General features: G+C 38.2%; 1 protein-coding gene across 3 annotated transcripts in view; it reads right to left on the reverse strand.

Moving 5' to 3' along the window:
* Nucleotides 1-17,345, reverse strand: part of amot (angiomotin) — a 28,962-nt gene extending 11,617 nt beyond the window's left edge. The window contains exons 1-5 of one of the 3 annotated variants that reach the window (XM_055023445.1): nucleotides 16,927-17,345; nucleotides 14,293-14,353; nucleotides 9,998-11,021; nucleotides 6,587-7,154; nucleotides 2,018-2,162 (exon numbers count right to left, since the gene is read on the reverse strand). In XM_055023445.1, the coding sequence (XP_054879420.1) occupies nucleotides 2,018-2,162; nucleotides 6,587-7,154; nucleotides 9,998-11,021; nucleotides 14,293-14,353; nucleotides 16,927-17,007 (1,879 nt within the window). In that variant the 5' untranslated portion in view covers nucleotides 17,008-17,345. Of the gene's footprint in view, nucleotides 1-2,017; nucleotides 2,163-6,586; nucleotides 7,155-9,997; nucleotides 11,022-14,292; nucleotides 14,354-15,375; nucleotides 15,641-16,926 lie in introns of those variants that run through there. The other 2 variants (XM_055023446.1, XM_055023447.1) reach the window with 2 other exon arrangements.
* Between the last annotated feature and the right edge of the window lie 4,072 nt (nucleotides 17,346-21,417).

Consider the following 21,417-nt stretch of genomic DNA (forward strand, 5'->3'; position numbering starts at 1 on the left):
TGTATACCCACATGCCTTTGGAAAGAAACACAGAGAATAAAGTTATAAGATAAACTTATTTTTTGTTTATTTTATTGATATGTTAAAATAACATAATTAGATTTCTTGGTGCCCATAAAGAGATGACTAAAACTAGAATGATAGTGACACTTTAAGCTAAATATATAATCACATTATACAGGAGCATTCTAGGTTTTCATTCAGACTATCTAAAGTAAACAAATTGGGTTACTGCACCAATACAGAGCAGAGAAAGGACATGCAAGAACTGATTGAGGAGTTCAGAAACGTAATGACAGAGATCCATGTTAAAATTAGGGCTACAAGTTCATCTCAAAGTTGCTTCATTTCCTGTCACTATAATTTTCAATATTTTTAAAGTGTATACAGTTCATCCAACTGTGGTTAAGGTTCCCGGATGTGAGCCAAAGACGAAATGCAACCCTAAATAAAAAAAAAAAAAAAAAAAAAAAAAGACTATTTAAGATTTATTTCAACACAAGTATGTTGAAGCAAATCGCTTACTCATCACTCTTATTTTTTTTTTTTGCATTTGAACCTTAAAGCTGCAATATGTAACTTTGACAAAATATTTTTTTCACATAGCTGTTGAAACTGTCAATGTTGTGACAGTATGGTATGACTAAGATAATCTATGAAACAAATCTAGTTCCTCTGCTTTCCCCCAGTGCTAACAAGAAACAACCAATCAGAGCCAGGAGGAAGTTCTTAGTGCTGTCAATCATTCTGTTATACTACAACCTTTTTCTGATAAGAGAGCCTGCCAGGAATGCTCAGGCATCGCCAGCGATGACGGCACATGAATGATTTTTCCTGGAAGAGTGAATTATTTCTCCACCATTACATACACACAGATATAACTCAGAACCAGTTATTTGAAAAACTCGTGATCTTTTGGAATTTTTTATACACAATAAATTATTCAAAACACAGAAAATATGCAGTGAGCTTGTAACTATGCAGAACACCCAATTCAGTTCCTCAAAGCTAAGTAACAAAAGAACAGAAACAGTTACCTTCTCCGACAAATTTCAATTTCAGCCAAAACATTTAAATGCTAGGGTCAAAATTTGGTGTCGAAAACAGGGAAGCATGGATTGATGCTACCTTACGACAACTGTTTAAGTTGTTCATGATTTAATGGTGTGACAAATATTTGCTTGATACAATTTGGAACTTGTGTCTGGTGAGTAATTATTAAATAGTCTACCTGCTTTACCAGGGAATGACTGCAAGATTTCTGTACTCCAATCCTCCACAATTTTCAGGTCTCAATCCAATACAGCACTTTTGGGAAGTGATGTAACAGAAAATTTGAATTATGGATGTGCACCTCACAAAATGATCTTTCATCGTTCAGAATGACCTTAGGTCATGAAAGGACAAAATGACCTTTCATCACTGATCGTGATGTAAGGTCATTACAGATCAAAACCTCAGGAATATTTCCAATTCTTTGTTTGAACTATGTCATGAAGAATTAAAGCAGTTATAAAGAAAAAGAAGTGGGTCTAACTAGGTACCACCAATGTGTACCTCACTAAGTGGCCGGTGGATATTCTGTAGACAATGGCTGAGTAACTTCAAGGTAATATTAAACTATTTCCTATTTATTTAGTTATTTTGTGAAGTTGCAAAATGACTTACTGATGTTAAAAGTAGCCATCCAGATTTTAGAGCTCATGGACAATGAATGATAAAAATGATTATGATGTTTTCTAATAATACATTATTAGAAAACTTCAGTTTAACTCAAGAAATTCCAAAGCTAACAAATGAACAATGAGCTCACCTGTGAAATATCCATGTTTTGTTCAATAAATGTTCTTTATTTGGATATTTACCTGTCTCCATTTATGCTTAATATTGTCTGATAATTAGATCTACATTATTTTGACTGAATGATATTGTCATTTAAAATTCACATTGAACTACTGTCCAGCTTGCAAAAGCATCTTTACAAAATAGTAAAAAATAATCTTTTCTCAGCTCTCACCTCGCAGGTCTCTGTTGAAGTCATGCAGTCGGCGCACTTGTAGTTCCAACTTGCTCCTCATAGTTTTCTCCAATGCTTCTCTCTTAGAGGAAGACTTGGCAAGGTTTTCATAGGCCTCCGACACTAGCTGTATCTCTGTTTCCAACTACCCAAAAACAAAGCATACATTAAGTGACTGATTCATTGATGTATACCCACTTACTACCAATTATTAGAGCTGTTCATGGCCAGACACGTTATTTTTTAACACCTCTGAGCTACTTTTTCAACTTAATGGTATGATGTAGTGATAAAAGTTAGGTTGCATTAGAGGTGTCCAAGTCCAGTCCTCAAGTGCTACCATCCTGCAACTTCTAGAGCTCTGCTCCAACATACCAGCAGTCATTAAGCTCTGCAGAGGCCTGGTAATGAGCACTTCAGTTAATTCTTCTCCAACATGCTTAGCTGTGTTGGAGAAGGGAAGTACAAAACTTGTCTTTACCACATTGGAGAAACTCCAATTTCTACATTTCTAAACATTCAAACCTAAACATTTTTCTAAAGTGGATTTTCAATCAAAGCAGGAAATAATACTAAAGGATGACCAATGCCGGAGCTGAAAGGGTTGTTTTGAGAAAGAAGGGTGCCGCTCTTCTCAAACAGAGTGGTATACAAGAAAAGACAGGCTTTGTGGATGTTAGAAACAGAAACAGTCATGACTGCTTTCTTTGACAACTGTTCTCAACTTGTGTTGAGGACAGACTTGGCTTTGGATGAACATGTATAACTAAAGGTAAGAGAGGAATAACATTTTTAGTTATTATTAATGAGATGTTCATTTTGTGAGCTACAATTTGTGTGTGTAAAGAATGCAGAAAAGAAACATAACCCGCAAACTGCTGTGTTAGATTAGCTAGAAGCAGCAGTAGTTATAATCAACCACAGCAATCTCTTATTAATAATCGCAAAATAAATATTAAACCTCACCACACAGACTGAACGTATTGTTTCTTGTGTGGGAAATATTTAAGTGGTTTTTGTTGATGAATCCTGAAACATAAAGGATGTTTCAGGATTCAGTCTGCGTGTAGCTTGGCAGATACAGAACGAGGAAGAAGTGGTTTTGAGTTGTACTACAGTCTTTCACTTTGCTGTGGAGTACATCACTAAATTAATAATACCTACATTTCCAAGTTTCATTGAATTAACAATAACATGCAGGGAGCTACAGTATATTTGCATCTCGGTTCCTCCAGGAGCAACTGATCTACAGACCTGAGAGATCGATAAGGTATGTCAGGGTGAAGAAGCTCAGTGAGGTAAGCCTGGGCAAGATCATGCAGTGATTTAAAAACAAACATAGGAATTTTAAAACGGATTCTAAAATATACAGGCAGCCAGTGAAGTGAAGCCAAGACAGGGTCACATGCTCTCTCTTTCCAGTTCCTGTCAAAAGTCGTGCATTCTGAAGCAGTTGCAGACGTGAGAGCAGTGACTGACAAACTCCCAGATATAGAGAGTTGCAATAATCCAGTCGAGTCGAAATAAAAGCATGGATCACTGTTTCAAAATGCTGCCTGGAAAGAAAAGATTTTACTGATGCCAATCGCCTTAAATGATAAAAACTGGACTTAACCACGGCTCTAATGTGGCTGTCCAATTTGAAATCACTGTCCACCTTAAACCAAGGTCTGGTTAACAGGTTTAAAATACACCTCCAAGGGTCCCAGGTCAACAGAGGAGGACTCACAAGAGCCACTGGGTCCAAACACCATCACCTCTGTTTTCTTTATGTTAAAATTTAAAAAGTTCAAAGCCAACCAAGCTTTAATATCACCTCGACATGCCAGGAGATGTTTGATTGACTGGACATCTTCCTGCTTCAGGGTAAATAAATCTGGCAATCATCAGCATAACAATGAAATGAAATCCCATGTTTCCTGAGGATAGAACCTAGAGGCAGTAAATACACCTCCAAGGGTCCCAGTCAACAGAAGAGGACTCACAGGAGCCACTGGGTCCGAACACCATCACCTCCATCACCATCACAGAAAAACAGTGGGCCCAGAATTGAGCCCTGTAGTACACCATATGGCATTGAAGCAGTAGATAATTCAGAGTCTCTAATATTTACTGAAAATGTTCTGTCCTCCAGGTAGGACCTGAACCAATTAAGAACAGTGTCACCAATACCTACAATATTCTGTGATCGCGATATAAAATGTCGTGGTCGACTGTATCAAAGGCAGCAATTTGGTCAAGTAAAATCAGAACAACATGTTTACCAGAACATGTTTACCAGACACACTAAACATGTGGAAGAAGGTGCTCTGGTCAGATGAAACCAAATTCAAACGTTTTGGTCAAATGCAAAACGAAATGATTGGCGTAAAATCATAACCAGGAGCACACCTTCAGGCCAATCAGCATGAAGGGTCAGGAGGTGGAGCAGGGGACTCAGTTTAAATACATTGGGACAGTCATAGACAGTCACCTACAGTTTCAAGACCATGTGGATTACACATTTAAAAAAGGTAGACAGCGCCTGGCTCTCCTGAGAAGACTCAGGGGCCTTAACACCAGTCAGCGCACTATGTCCATGGTCTACAAGTCCTTGACCGAGAGTGTGCTGACATTCAACATCGTGTCATGGTATGGGTACCTCTCTGTCAAACAAAAGAACATACTGGGACAGATCGTCAACCAGGCTGGAAAGATTATTGGACTTAAACAGCGGCAACTTTCACATTTGTACACGCGGGCCTTAACAAAGAAGGCACATCAAGTCTATCTGGACCCGACTCATCCTATTCATTGTGCTCTCCAGTTGCTGCCATCTGGACGTAGATTTAAAGTCCCAATGGCAAGGAAGAATGGCTACAAGTGATCATTTGTTCCATCAGCTGTGGATATTCTAAATAAAAATCTGACTAAATTAACTGAGAATAGATAAGCTTATGTGTTCTCTAAGTCTGCTTGTAGTATTCCACTGATTTTAAATTTCACACAGTAACACAGTGCATTGTGACTCAGTGTAGAAGTTCTATGTGCTGTCTTACCAGTAGAATAGTAAATTTTAAATGGTTTTTAATATTTAATTGAATGACATGAGTAGAGTAATACGACTTAATTTCATTTTACAGATCTTGTTTATTCATTATTCATACAGTTTTGTGGCAACTGTGATGTGTGTTGTGTTGTGTGTTTCTTGTGCCATTACCAAAGATTAATTTCCATTTTATGTGAGTTTAATGGACAATAAAGAAGTCTAAAGTCAAAAGCAACACAGCTCATCACCCTGAACACAGCATCCTCACTGTCAAACATGGTGGTGGCAGCATCATGGTTTGGGCCTGCTATTCTTCAGCAGGGACAGGGAAGATGGTTAAAATTGACGGGAAGATGGATGGAACCAAATACAGAACCATTCTGGAAGAAAACCTGTTGGAGTCTACAAAAGACCTGATACTGGGATGGAGATTAATCTTCCAACAAGACAAAGATCCCAAACATAAAGCAAAATCTACAATGGAATGGTTCACAAATAAATGTATCCAAGTGTTAGAATGGCCAAGTCAAAGTCCAGACCTGAATCCAATCAAGAATCTGTGGAAAGAGCTGAAAACTGCTGTTCACAATCACTCTCCATCCAGCCTCACTGAGCTCCAGCTGTTTTGCAAGGAGGAATGGGCAAGAATTTCAGTCTCTCGATGTGCAAAACTAATAGAGTCATATTCCAAGCAACTTGCAGCTGTGATCTACACAGTATTAGCACGAGGAGACAGAATATTATTGTACACCCCACTTCCTAGTTTTTTATTTGGCAAAGTTTAAAATATCCAATAAATGTCATTCCACCTCACGATTGTGTCCCACTTGTTGTTGATTCTTCATAAAATAATAGAAATTTTACATCTTTATGTTTGAAGCCTGGAAAGCGGCAAGCTGAAAAGTTCAAGGGGGTCGGATACTTTCGCAAGGCACTGTACATAAATAGATATATACTTTGCAAAGATGTGGGTTCTAATCCACCACTCTAGCGTTAATCAGGTCAGCGTGCACCTCACCAGACATTAGTTACTGACCGATCTGTGTAATGTTGCATTGATGTGTATTTTTGTGCCTTATCGCTTATCTGGGGTTGAGTTCAAATGTTTTGAATGCATGCTTTTAACTCAGGGTTTTATTTTCACCTGTTTTTTTTTTTCAAATAAAAACTAGACATTAACTAGACATTAAGCATGAAAATTTTGGGTTAGCACTAGAATACCATACAAATCTTGTTGTACTTTCATACTATGTTGGTCAGTGCATGAGAGGGAGCAAGATTACCTCTTTCAATTGAAACTGCCTGCAGATAAGTTCAGAAATACTGCAGTTTATTTTGATAAGGGTGTAAGTGTTGCATATAGGTTTTCTGAAAATATTGTGAAAAAAAAAAACATAATTTAAAATAGCATTTCTAAATCATCTCTAAACTTTTGCCTGGTAGTGATACCCTACAAAAAATGCAAAAACACAGTGCAGCAGAGGGAGTTAAGAAGCAATGACTAAACTCAGATGTGTTAGACCTTCTGATGAAACTCTTACCTTGTGTAACCTTGTGACCTTCTCGCGACAAGCCTCCATCTCTTGTCTCAAAACTTTGTTCTCCTCGGTCATCACATCCACCATCTGCTGGGCACGGGCCATCATTGCAAAAGGCTCTCCCTGTAGCTGTATGAAGGACTGCTGCTGGGGAACATGTCCTGCCTGCATAGACAACTGTGGATGGGAAGGACCCTGGAGTTGCTGCTGTTGTTGACATTGATTATGTTGCTGATAATGATGCAACCTTGGAGTGGAGCCATAAGAATCAGAAAGAAAAGCATGACCCCTCTGCGTTGTCTGATGAACAGGTCCTGGGGGGAAAGGCTCTGCCATGTGATGGGAGCCTGAACCATGTGGAACACGGGGTCCCATAATTGGGTATGGCTCTCCTTGGCTTGTAGGTGACTGGTGAGGAATTGATGGATGAGAGGAGTGAGAGGCGGTAGAGAGCATGCTGCTCAGAGTAGAGGATTGTGCACGAGACAAAGATCCAACAGAGGTCACAGAGGAGCTGGGACTGTGCTGGTTGAGGGGCCTCTGGTAGTGAACTGAGACCTCCTTAGTGGATCTGAGGAGAGATCAGTTGTGAGGTCATAATGTTGCCTGCTTTCAGTTTTGCACAGAATACAAAAAAAATATTTGTATGTGGACAAAAAGACCATTTCAAGTTTACAAATACACAGCCATGACAAAAAATGTTAACTTTAGGTGAGAAACAACAGGTCCCTCCTAGCTCCAGTCAGAGCTAGGAGGGTGCTTGCACTAGCAATCACTCTCATGTACAGTCTGCTCACACGCTTCCTATTGCTCTCTGCTGTGCTACAGCTTCTTCCTCGCAGTAGAGCCTGTTGTGAATGCTCAGACTACTTAGCCTGGCCACCAATGATGGCAGATAAAAAGTTTTTCTGTAGCAGTAATTGGTTTCTCTGCTATTAGTACATTGAGCAGCACATACAGGAGGCTGATTGATGACATTGATTGAAGATCTTGTTCCTGCAGTTCTGTACATCGCAATAGTAGCTCAAGGAGGAGGAGCTTGATTTTTTTACAGACTATCTGTCTCATATAGCATATATATGAAAAAAACAGTTTTTTAAATAAAAGTTACATACTGTTGTCTTAAACAGTGGACTAATTCAGGGCTCGCTTACAAGGAGCAGTGAAACTGACACCCATTTTTGCTACTCATTTACACATCACCAGACATAACAGTCTCTTATGATTTTTTTGGGAGGTGTGAAGTTCTAAGCAGGTGTGAAAACACACATTTGCAGAATGCAGGGCTGCAGGATTTGTTCTATGCAAGCAGAAAACCGTCTACACAGGAAGGAAACAGTAAAAAAAAGAAAAAGGGAAAAAGAAATGGAGCTAACATTGCATAGTGTGTGCTATATGACTTCGGGGAGCAGAGAACTTATGAAGCACATGAGAATACATGTGTTATGGAATCACATTTTGGATTAGATGCAAATATTAAACAGATCTACGAGGCATGACAACTACAGCAAATTCAAGGTGTCTTGGTGACCTTATCTAGGCTGGCTATTGCCTTCCCACACAGTTTTGTTCGATTCTAAATTCCCTTCAGTGCCTCGTCTGGGCTTTTTCCCATTAAAGTGGATTTCTTAGGCAGAATTTCAACCAGGTCAATCAGCAATGAACAAAAAGAGAAGTTGTGAACAATGCCGTTGATTTTCTGCGCTGTGTTAGACTTGTACTCTGCCTATGGCTTTAGCAAGGGCAACAGAAGAAGTGAACAAAGCCGTTTGGTTCGTGATGTCCACACTTAAAGCTGCCTTGTTCAGTTTGGCATTTCTCTTTGTAGTGGATGGGGGACCATTGTTTACAGAGCAGATCATTTCCAGTGAGCTTCATATTGTTGAACTAACGCATTACATACATCACAAGTAAAGGTTAGAGATTTAGTAGCTTTTAGAACTTTAATAGAGTCCATGCCTCCAGGAAGCAATCATTTCTCTCTATCAAAGGGTCCAGATCCTCTGAATGATTTGTGTACAAAAAAGCAAAGCAGAAAAAATTTCTATGGGGAAGTGAGGATGCATTTCACAACACTGTTCACAAATAGTGATTAAAGAAAAATGTTTTATTTTATATATGAAACACAATATACTCCATCTGCCATGGCTGCTCTTGCATCATAATTACCTAAAAAAAGGAATGTGAGAGCAGTTTCTCAGAAGCAGGTTATTGACACACTTAAAAATGAAATGCGCTCGCAGAGAGGTTTCTGATATCAAAAAGGGTGAAACTTTACTTATAGACACAATAGAAATATTCTCTAACCCTACCCTGACCCTAACCCTTCATTCGAATTCCAAATATAAATATTTTGCGGTAGAAATACTGTTTCATTCCTTCAATTCAAACAATCACTCACAACAACTCGGCTGTTTTTTCTCTTCAATCACAGCAGGAGATTGACCTGACAGTAATAAGAAATAAACAATAGCTCACCTACATCTGTAACCATTAGCATAATTTTGGAACATTAATAATATTTATCACTTGGCAAATAATTAATTTCTCAAATACTTAGACTCCAAAACCATCAACAAAAATTGATATAAAAAAACATGGCATCAAGAGACTTTGCGCATTGGATCCATAACTGCCTTTACTCTCACAAGACAGATACATTTCGTGTCTCAACTTGTCCTGCCAGATGAATAAAATAGTTTGGAATTCATTACTGTTAGACTCTGCTTCAAGGTAGATGGTGATGACTACTGTGAAACCAGCCCAACAGGATCTGTCCTTGTCATTTCTGAGACACTATTGAGAAACCATGTTTAACTGACTTATCTAAGATCAAATCCTATTGGAGTCAAGCTATGGCTTTCACTGGAACCACATTTCATTCTTTATTGTCAAATGTATAGCAATAATTTGTTAACTGGGAGTGTGCACACAGTGGCAGTTGTTCCATGAATGAGACTGTAAATGTAAAATCAGTAAATGGTCCTGAAAAGTCCTGAGAATTGTGATCATTTTAACCTGTCTAAATACAAAATCAAGTTGTAATTGATCAGAGCATTACTCTTAGTGAACCTTGAGTTTTCTGTAATTCAATATTTTCAGCAGGGTTGGTAGATTTTGTCAATATAAAAATATGCTATACACACACTGTAAACTGGGAAATGCCTGCAACAAAATGTTGGGGATTTTCAACTAGTGAAAAATGCTTTGTACGCTTTCACTTTATAGCTCCTCTGTTATTTCAGTGCTCACCCAAAATGTCCTACCTCCCTACCAGGATTGTTTTTCTGGGTTTTAGTGTGTTTTTGGACTGATGTGGCTCTGATTTCTTCAGCGGAAAGGTATCTTTTGTATGCAGAAAGGCAGGCATAGGTGTGCGTGTTAGCATGCGTGTGCGTGTTCATTGTTCATTACCTGAAAGAGCCATAGTCAGGAGGGGGCTGATATCGAACATTTGGAACCTCCCTGGAGTGATCCCTTACTCTTGGCTCCTGATAAAAGTGGCCTCCAGACTCCGGATGACTGCCAGGAGAACATATTCCTTTAAAAGGATAGTCTGGTGGTGGGCCTCGATGTTGTGGCTTGTAGTAGTCTCCAGGCTGGCATGATGGGGGCAGCTGTGGGGAAAGGGGGGTGCTGCTTACAGGAGCATGGGCTTTAACACCACTGGTGGCTAAAGAAAGTTGCATAAGCCGTTCACTGAGAGACCTGACATGTCCTTGCTTTAGATCTTTTAGTCCATCATCTTGGTGCACCTTCCCGGTACCACTGACACGCTGTAGTGTTGGGCGACCCTCAGTGCGAACTTTGGTGCTGGTCAGGCCAGTAACGTAGAAAGCAGCACCTAACGAGGCAGGCAGTGAGGGCTGCTGGGCCTGGCTGTTCTGCTGCTGCTGAGCCTGAGGAGGAGAACCATGGCCGCGGAAGTACTGTGACTGTACTTTGGCTTCCTCGTATGTAGGGAGATCTTCTAAGTTAGGGCACTGTCCTTGGGTGATGACACCAACTCCACTGCCCCCGCCACTGGATGCTTCTCCACAAGAGCCCACACATCCCCCACCTCCACTGCCCCCACCATGCCCACCAACTCTGATGACACCAACCTTCTCCAGGCCACTGTCCGTCTGAAGCTCCTGTCCCTGGGGCTCTTGTCTTGCAATGTGAGCACTTACAGAATGATCATCAGTGGGGCTTACCTGTCCATGTACTGAATAGCCACCTCCACCTCCTCCTCCTGTTGATACTCCAACCCCCCCTCCTCCAGACTGTTGCTGTTGTTGCAGCACATAGTTTCGATTCATCTGCTCCTGAAGGAGCCGCTGAAGGACTGTACTGCCACCACTTGATACATTGCTATTTGATGGCTCTTCGGTTCCGGCCCTCATCTCCATCTCACCCTGGCAACGAACCTCATGGAAGGACAAACTACGCCCCCTGTCTGTTATCCAAGAGAAAAGTAAAGAGGGAAAAATGTGTAAAAGAAAGGTAACTGGAGAAGAGATGTGAGGGGCTACTACAAAAACTATTGAAACATACTGGTACTTTCAAAGTTCGAAAACTATCAAAAGTGTAATTTACTCAATAAAATATCAGTGAAGTTATTAAAAAAATTAAAACACCTACAGAAAACAAAGGGATACATTTACATCACAAATAATTCAATCGAACATTTGTCATATGATTTTTGTCTTGCTTAACCTGGTCATTGAACCAGCTCTTCACTGTGTGAGTAGGTACCAAGGTCTGCTAGAAAATGAAATCACCATCTTCATGAAGTTTGTCAGCAGAATGAAGTGTCTTAAAATTCCTGTTCGATGGCTGCGTTGACTATGAACCTTAAAATAAACAGTCGACCAACACCAGCAGATCACAAGGCACCCCAAATCATCACTGACAGTGAAACTTTACACTGTACCTCAACAACATGTGCCTTTCCACTCCTCTTCCAAACTCTGAGACACTGACTTCAAAATGCAATGCAAACAACTTCCAACTACTCCTTTTATTGAAAACCTTTGCTTACATTTGATATAAGCAATGGTTTTAAACTGTAAATGAAGTAAATAAATTAATAAATAAAACAAATGAAATAAATAAATGCAACTGAGAAAACACTCAGCAATAGTCTAGTTTTTTTTGCTCTCCTAGAAGCAGAGAAGACACTTGTCATCTTGTGAAACAGGCAAGGACATAGCTATCTCTTGAAAAGGTAATAATAATTTGACCATATGGATGTGCTAAACAAAGGTGTCTCCAAACTCAGTCTGCCTAAGGAGTGACTAACTGTCACAGTGCTTTTTGGTTATATGGCGTGGACCACACTGAACACAGGCCACGAGAAGTGAAGGAGAGTTGTAGAGTTGCCCCAAGATATCAGGAAAAAAATGATAGGTAAGCATGTTAAAATTGAAGGCTATATTTATCCAACACTTGATGCTCCTATGTTATATTGTTTAGAAATTTAAGGTCCACAGAACTGTAGCCAACCACGCAGACTACACACAGACTAGACTGCAGCTCTAGGAAATTGAAGAGAAGGAAAATACAAATGCTGACCGAACAGCCCAGAATAACCTCTAAAGAGAGATTTTGAGGAGATTTTTTTTTTAAGTATTGTTTTCAAACTTGTGAACTCATAATAATTATTCTGCGTTGCCATGCTTGCTGTGTTTACTATGCTGTTGTAAATCACATATGGCAAAAGTACATACCGTATACTAAAATAGCTGGTTGGTTAAAAAGCTAGCTGTCCAGAGTTAAGGTGAGGGGCAAGGAAAAAGTATGGACAGCCAAAACAGTTAACTGCAGCCTTAAATCTGCAGTATGTAACTTTTATAAACATATTTTTTAACATATTTGTTGAAACTGTGAATGTTGCTCTTTACTACTGTTAAACCTTTTCCTTATCAGCAGGTCCTGCTGATGTTAGTTAGTATGGTCACTGATGATGACAGGTAAAGTTTTGCTGTAACCGCAAGTTGTTTCTTCACCATTAGCACATTTAGCAGTGAGTATGTGACGTTGAGTGGCAGTGCTCTGATTGGTTGTTTTTGGCTGAGAGCAGTGCTTTCCTTCAGACAGTAATAGTAGCGCAGAAGATTGATCTTTTCACAGATTATCTGTCTCATAACATGCTCTCACGCCATGGAGACAGTATTAAGAAAACAAAAAAAACTAATTATAAAAGCTACTGCACCTTTAAGAGAATTGTAAAGCATAGCCTCTTCAAAAATTGGCAGAAACTCAATAAGCATCGGCTTCAGCTGGACTAAGAGCTTCAAAGACATGAACACAAACATATCCAAACTATTACATTCCTTTCGTTTAAGCTATTCGTTAACCACATCAAAAGTGTTTTCCTTGAAAAAAAGAACGAGATTGTTCATCAATGATTCAAACTCCCCTTTTTATGCCAAAGTAAAATTTGCACTTCATTGGAAATCTTGGCTCAAGAGCCTGGAGGAAGAGTGTAGAGGAACAGAATCCACATAGTTTGAGTTCTAGAGTGATGTTTCCCATTCAGTGATGTTGGTTCAACTTTGTACTCAATTCCTTAGTCAGTGCAGCCATCTATTAGAAAATTTGAATGCACTTCACATCTTCATGGAAATCCTGATTTTATTTTCCAGCTGCAGTTGGCATCTGTCCACATTTTTAAATGACCTATATCTTCTTCAAATGGAATTAACCAGAAAGCTGGCTTTAACTAAACCTTTCAGATAATCTCTATATCTTCAAGAAGAAGAGGAGAAAAAGGTCTCTCTTAAAGCAACTTGCATTTCTTTATCACATCATTAGATCTACAAATGAAAATCCTTTATTACCGAAAAAGCTTTTGTAACATATTATGCTCCGTAGTAAATTAATGTCTTGAATATATTTACTGGAATAACCTAATTTTTAAAAATATTCAAATTTATCAACAATATCAACATCAGTGATTTTGAAGAAAAAAGAAAAATCAAGTGAAGAAAAAAGAAGGTGGACAGAGAAACAAAGGGACCATATGTTTCACCCTTGACCTCAATCAGATCCCCAAAAGACTTGCTGAATTAATGGCACAGCAGAACAAAAAAGAGGTAGACAAAGTAAGGTGTCATTGCTTTTATAGAAACCCGCACCCACAAATTAGTATTTTACCACCACAAACATCAATTCAAATCATTTTAATTAAAAAGCAGTAGCTGAGGCAGTTTTCTGATAGGAAAATGTAAACTTGAGGGAGAGTAGATGACTCCAGCAATAATCGCATAATCTCGTCTAATTCCTTCTTCGTCTTCTGCAGCATTCTGTTCTGTTACAAATTACTGTCAAATAAAGGGCACTAGTATCAAAAATGTCCCTGAAAAGTTAAAGTGGCAAAGGCTTTTCAGAATAAGAAAAAGCAAACACCTCACACTTGCAAAATTACAACATACACCATTTGAACATTTCCAAAGCTGATTCAAAGAAATTAGAAATATTCACCTAAAGACATAAGCATGCATTATTAACTCAACATTCAACAATGTCAAAGAAACCAACCCAGATGTATTTTAAATTTCACAACATTTTTAGTGGTCAGAAAAAGTATTGGGTAAAACAACCAGAGTTCTGAATCCAGTTAAGGAGAAGTGAAAGAATTGACAATAATAATAATAATGGCTTCTACTGACAAAGCTGAATGTCTAACACTTACACCCATTTTACAAAGAGGAAAAGATTATTACATGTTGAGCTTCCCGTTATCCTTGTCACCCTCAAGGATGAAGATGCTTTTTTCCGAAACATCTGTAGGTAAATGAGACAAAAAGGAAAAATGTCTGTTTTAAAAGGGTTTTCAATCATTTTCTTTAAGAGGAGTGTCCAGTGAATGGGTCACTTTTTTTAATAACTTTCAGCTTTCAGACATTTGTTGGGGTCATGAGGGTGGGGAAAATCAAACTGCACTGATTTTTATGAACATATAATAAAACCACAAGTTTTTATTTCTAACCACATTAGGACTTTGTTTTGACTTTGATTTATTTATTTATTTAGTCCATTTGTGATTAAACCTAAGCAGTAACATTAAATTTGTTACCACTATATTTCTATATTTCTTATCTCAAACCATTCCTGTAACCCTAACCACTATTTCTAAAAATGGGGAGCCACAATGTTACGACCAGGCTATAAACATGTAAGAGTTCAAAAGGTATTATATACCAGGAATGGTTACAAGCAGGAAATATAAACAAAATGGCCCATTCAAGAATATCACTTTATCTAGTCTAGAAGACATCAAAGTTCTTTACACTACAATCAGTCACTCACTCTTTTATGCACATATACAGGTACACTGCTGGTGTTAGGCTGTGCTGTAGTCACAGCTGCTCAAAGGCACAGTGACAGAAGCTAGGCTGCCATGAAATCATCGCCACTGGGCTCTCTGATCACCACCAGCAAGAAAACACAGACACACAGGATACAAACATGTTTGTATTTCAAGGTACATTGAAGTACTGAACTGTAGTTCAAACTTCACATTCATTTTAGTAGCTCAATTTATGCCTAACACTAAACTTCATTCACATCATAACCTTAAATCTAAAATAGGTAAACCACCAAATTAGCACCAGCCTTTGGTTCCCTTTTGCCCTATCAGACTTCAGAAGGTTAAGCATTTATGCCATAAAAGGCTTAAATAGGCCACAAAGCCAAATACATCAATCATACACCCAGACATGTACTCGGGCCTGCTGCTAGATCTTTTTAAGAGCCTACTCATCTCTGTTACTTTCCTGTAAAACTCAAATATAAAAATATCCTACCTTTGCTGGTTGGAGTAGTGATCTGTGTAAAGGAAAGAATCCACTAAATTTCACTTAATTTCTCCAAAATCAGGGAACTGTCTGCTTTGAGCTCAAGTGAGGCAGTTGTTTTTCCATGTGCTGCTCACACAGTATTCCCACACAAAAACAGGTGGGGCAGGGTGGTAGACAGGTGAGTCTGTCAACTGTTCAGTTGTGACTACACCTCTATACTTCTGTATCAAACTCTGGCAGGACTGAAAGTGCTCTTTCATGGCTTCAAACTTATCACATGAGGGTTTGCTATATAACTTTTTCCTTGCCTTATAATAATGGGACATTATAGTTTAATGCAAAGTATTTGGTTGAGTTGATTTACAAAAAAAAATTTAAAATCTTCCCACTCTATGAAAAGCCTTGGGTGAAAACCGTCTCCTAGTCAACAGCCCATATGTACACATAAAAATAAGCAATTTCCATTTTGGAAAAATTATGTTAAACACTGAAAAAATCTCTTCATCAACCACAGCTCAAAATCCAAGATGCCTCCAGATCAAACAAAATGTGAACATGTTAAAAAAACTATTTACTACTGACTTTGACAGTATTTCAATAAATCCATCGCAAAACTTGTAGCAGACATTTACTCATTTAGTAAGGATTTTTGAATGAAAGAAATGCTGGGATACAATTTGTTATCAACCTATTATTCTAATTGTAGCAAGTGTGATTGCTGCACAAACAATCACTAACTCTGCAGGTCCTCTGATTTGCAGGTGAATAATAGAGAAATTGGGTGTGACAGTTTTCTCTTTCAAACCAAGTTGAAAAGAATGATAAGCTGGACAAATACATGGGAAAATGGAACAAGCCACAAATACACCAACTATAAAATGAAGAATAAAAAGTATTAAAATATTGCCATATTTATGCAATTAGACCTCATTTTAAATGTTTCTGTGAATTGAGATATTGAAGGTTAGATTAGTTCTTAACTATGTTTGCCTTTATAATGAAATAAATATCTTCCTTGCATAAACTTTGCAAGGAAGTTGCTTTATGCCCAACTTTGGTTGGGTATTTACTTAATGAACAAGCAACAGATTGTAATGTGACTTTTAAAAAAACTTTCACCTCCTATGTACCTACATGGCGACCAAGGGACGCACAGTGGAGCCGCGTGGATCTCACACCAAGACACAAGCAGTTTCCTCCAGAAACCTGCTTAAAGCCTGAGAAACGGGGCGGGGCGGGGCGGGGTGCTCAGTTTGGCTTTTTAGAAAATAGTGAATCAACACTTCAGCTTTTCCAGGCTTAAAAGTTTTAGACAAAACATAAATCAGTTCAATAGCAGCAGCTTCGTCTGTGTGTGTGTGTGTGTGTGTGGAGGGGGTAGAAGAGTAAATGACTCGCGAGAAGTCAACCATGTTTTTAGGCTGGAACTGGAAGTTTTTATTATCTGCTTCTTTTTTATGTTCGTTGCTTTTGATAAGTTTCCTGAAAGCGTCGGGCTCCCAATGAAGGCAGCTCGTTACTTAAGCAGCACTGGGTCTGTGGATAGTTTGAATTTACCTTTTTGTAAAGCTGCTTCCGTCTTCTTTCCTTGAAGCTACACGAACATCTTTTTTCTAGTTCTTCCCCTCGACTCAGCATTAATCCTGTGTCCCAGTTTACAGCCTCACTGCTTCGTCACCAAATAGTTCGTCCTCGCTGAAATCTGTAGCTACTTGTAAAGTTGTAGAAAAAAGTGGAGCAATAGGCGGCAGGAAGTCGTCCCAGACTGTCCTGCACAACAGGAGAAATTTCCAGCCTCCCCCTCCTCAAAGACCTCCTACGTCTTTAAAATATTTTTTTAATCTCTCTTTATTTCTCCTCGGAAATCCCTCATCTCATCTTCCAATGTCCCATTTGTTGGATGTTCAAATGAACTGAATTCCTTTAGGACACATGATATTCCAAACGGTCACATTACACACTTCACCAATAAAAAAGTAAAACTTGAATGTTGAATGAAATCATAGTTTTGGAGAAAAAACGGTTATTACATATTTGTTACACTCTGGCATGCTTCGGTAGTTGTTTCGTTTTTCTAAGAACATAACAGTTTACAGAGTCCATCTGCTCATTGCACAGCTCTGAACTTACAACAGAAAGAAGGAACTAAGATTGAAGAAAGGAAAAAATGACAAAGACCGTTTGTGAAACGATCTGTTGCTGCTTTCAAATGCCGTCGGACAGGCGAGAGGCGTTGCGTGCGCATGTCAAGTAAAATGTGGTTGCTGATAACAGTTAGCTTAATTTAACTGAAGAAATTGTATTTTAAAGAAAAATGAAACAATTGTCGTGTAACTGCATAAATGCCAAGTTTTTAACTGTCCCAAGTAACAATAAACTTATTTTGAAAGAAAAAAAAACAACCTTTAATAATCAGTTTAATTCAGCTGGTTACAGCTGAGACATGATGTGCATAAAATATGTCACATTCCCATTTGTGTGACCATATAGACGTCCTCAAAGCAAACAGTTTCATTCCATATGAGATGTAACATTTTCATTTTGAAATGAGGTAAACTGGGCATGACTGTCTTTACTGCGTGTCTACACTCAGTAGCTACATATTTAAGACTCAATTATTGCAGGAAAACATTTTCTGTTTTTATTCATTTTTTATGCAAGCATTCTACAAATTTGTTTAATTTTCTTATCAAGATTTGATGTTTTACATCTCGAGACTAACAATAATGAAAATCCTTTGTGAAAATCATAGAGTAAAATCACTCGGTAATTTTCCCAGTATAAAAGCTGGAAAGAAGGACATCAAATAAAATTCCTTTGTACATCTTTAAGATTTCAGCAGTAGATGAATCATAGGAACTGTGCAGTTCTGTCACAGCTTCATGCATGCAGGGAGAGTTTAAAAATGAAGATATTACATTATACTACTTCCTGCTTGAAAACTACACTACTCACATTACATATTAATAGATTAAAGCACACATCTTACTGGAAATGGAATAGTTTCCATTGGATTTTGCAGTGTTTTTAGAACACAATTCAATTACTAACTTGATTTGACATCAGCAGGGGATGAATGGAATGGAGATGGGTTGCTTACTTACAGATTCAGCAATGTTAACTGGTTGATTCAAGAACTGAAGTACCGGAATACTTGCAAGCAACTCTGATGAGTCCAGCTATTTTTTATGCCCAAACAAAGAAAAGCTAAAAGTCTTGTTATGAAAATATGGTCACAGACATGTCATATTGCTAAGAACCTTTCATTAGACGCCTGTATGAAAGACTGATGATACATTTAAGTGCTGTCTACATGTATATGAACTCCAAACGGACAACAGAATAATAGAAACTATAAACATCTTAATTTTGAAAAATTTTATACATTTAATTGCATTCCATTTTTAGGAGAAATGCTTTTTAAATTAATTTAGGATTAGAACATGCCTTTTATTTTTGGTTAACACCTCAAAATAATAAAAAATTATCAACTCATTGATCATTTTGGGTTATACAGTTCTCCCTCATTTCCATTAGCATGTGGACTTAGCAACCACAGTAAATATCCCAGGTCTTCAGAAACCTATGTACCCTCCGTTTAGACTATGTCTAAACAGAGCGAGGCAGGATTTAGTTTTTATACTCTATGCCTATTGAACAAACTTCTGTAAAAACAAAGATGTGCAGAAAAAGTTGCTTTCTTTTACTTCAAACTGTAAAACATTTTGTCTCTAGCAATTTTGATCAAAGAATTTCACTGAGTTTGCTTATTTAAAGCATGAGGTTCAAGACTAGATGTGCATTTAATACATTCAAACTTAAACTTTGGTCTAAATTCAAATCTAAATTTTCTTCAACATCTGTTTTTTAATATTTATTTTACACAAAATTTATGTTTATGATGTCTCCTGTTTGTATTTTCCTGATTTCTTGGGTATGAATGGTGCTATATAAACAAACTTGTGTCGACTGAAAGAAATTAGAGGTTCACTCTGAGTTCAGTAATCAGAGATAATCTTGTGATTTTGTAATCTGGACAGGAAACATTAGAAGTTATATAAAAAGCTCTGCTCTCTGTGCCTCTGCCAGTCTCTTGTCTGGATATCTCTCCCCCTCCTAATGGCCAAATTCAAAGAGTTAAACAGGAGCTGGCGGTTGGCCTTCTGTGCATAACCTCCCATAACCAAAGTACCTGGAGCTTCTACCTTGTTTGGTGAGTACATTCTCAGACCTTTTGGCCACATGCACCACATATGAAGTGGCATGTGAATTTGAGCAACGCATAAGCCACTGTTAGCAATTTCAACAACAACAAAAAACTGTGTTCAATTTGTACTCTTGTCTAGGGGAGGACTATTCATCTGGCATGTAAACATATAGGGCCTGAGGCCAGGGCCACTGTAATAAATTGATACCGTTTTGCTACCTCATCCACAGCGAGCGCTTAAGCTCACAGTATCTCATCAGAATTGCAGGGCAAGTTGTATGGTATCAGTAATAGCAGCAACAACATAATGTAAATAAACATATAATGGCTATGTCATAAATGGGACATTTAGCTCACTTATCAGTGATAAATTACACTGCAAAGTTACAGGAAAGAAACAGTCATAACAAGCATAATCACATCCTAACAGAAATATAAACCACATAACTACACCATATTAAACAATACAAAAGTCACATTTTCAATCATCCATACGAAGTCCCTTACTTGCAGAGCTGCAATAAAGAAATGAGGCTGCATGAGGCTCCTCATAAGCATAGCGCAGTCCAACCATGCCCTCCAATGGGGGTTCAGAACTGCCCCTAAGCATAAACAATTGACGCAGCTCACTGGGATCCCCGGGCCAAGAGGTAATCTCCTAAATGGAACAATTTTTTTTTTTTCATTAATGATTTTTTTTTCCCAAGTAATGATTTCTATGTCAACGAAAACATAAAAGAGTTGAGATTTATTTATTTATTTGATAATGTAGAAATAATTATTTAAAGCGGCAAAAAGAAAAAAATAAATTGCTCATGGGGTCCCCCAAGTGGCCGCGGGAGGTAGCGCTTATTGAGAGTCTGCATGAATCGCATCTAAACCTAAAAAGCACCAATGGAGAACTAAGCAAAACAATGTCGCAAAAAAGAACATTGTTTTGTCCCTATTCTTCAGAGACAGATAAAATAAAGAGGATCACAGAAAAAAGTTAGGACAAAATGACGTTTTCACGATCGATAACTACTTTCAATGTTTCTCAAAACGATTTGTGGAGCTGCTAATAGAGAATTAGCTTGATAACGTCTGTCTGGTTCGGCAACATCTCTGCTGTTAAGAGTTCGGCGGTGGTACCAGCGACACCGGACCTCCATATGAACTGCAGCATAGCTCCTTGTTAGCATCTCGTTGAGCCGGACGCTCAAAGAACATTCAGTGTTAGCTTGCTTTGGTAAAACTAAGAACCTTTGTTAGTTCTGCTGGTATAAATGACTCAGATGTCCAGGGTCCAGATTGGGTCCTCTCCCACTGCGTTCTCCTTTCTTTCATGTGGGAAATTACAGATTCAGCTCAATTTTTTATTTTATCACAACCCATAACGACACAGTGTGGCATTATCTAAAATTATACCAGACAAACGCAATATGATGAACAACTACTCTGGGAAAAGTTAGCCTTCATGTGTTGACTCTGTAGACTCCAGTACAGAATGGACCATTATGCGTCATCAATCTATCAGTGAAAAATATTAATATTTAAGTAATAACCAGTTTTTTTCAAATTTCAAAATTTTTAGGTGATAGGAAAATTGAATCCTTTTAAACACTAAGCATGACAGGAAAGATGCTTTGGTTAGAATACTTCCATCACTTGACAACAAAACAACTACTTTAATTAAACTTTTAATATGCATATAAATCATAAACCAATATAATTAATAGTTCATGTGGAGGTTACTGCTTTCCGATTCACTCCCGCTGAATCTTTTAACTGGTGGATTCTCCGTGGCTTCTGTTTCACTTGGCAGTGTAGATTCTTGTTTCACTGGATTTCCCCATGACTAA

The sequence above is a fragment of the Poeciliopsis prolifica genome, unplaced genomic scaffold (genome assembly GCF_027474105.1).
Source record: "Poeciliopsis prolifica strain line A6 unplaced genomic scaffold, Auburn_PproV2 SCAFFOLD101, whole genome shotgun sequence".
Classification (NCBI taxonomy): Eukaryota; Metazoa; Chordata; class Actinopteri; order Cyprinodontiformes; family Poeciliidae; genus Poeciliopsis; species Poeciliopsis prolifica.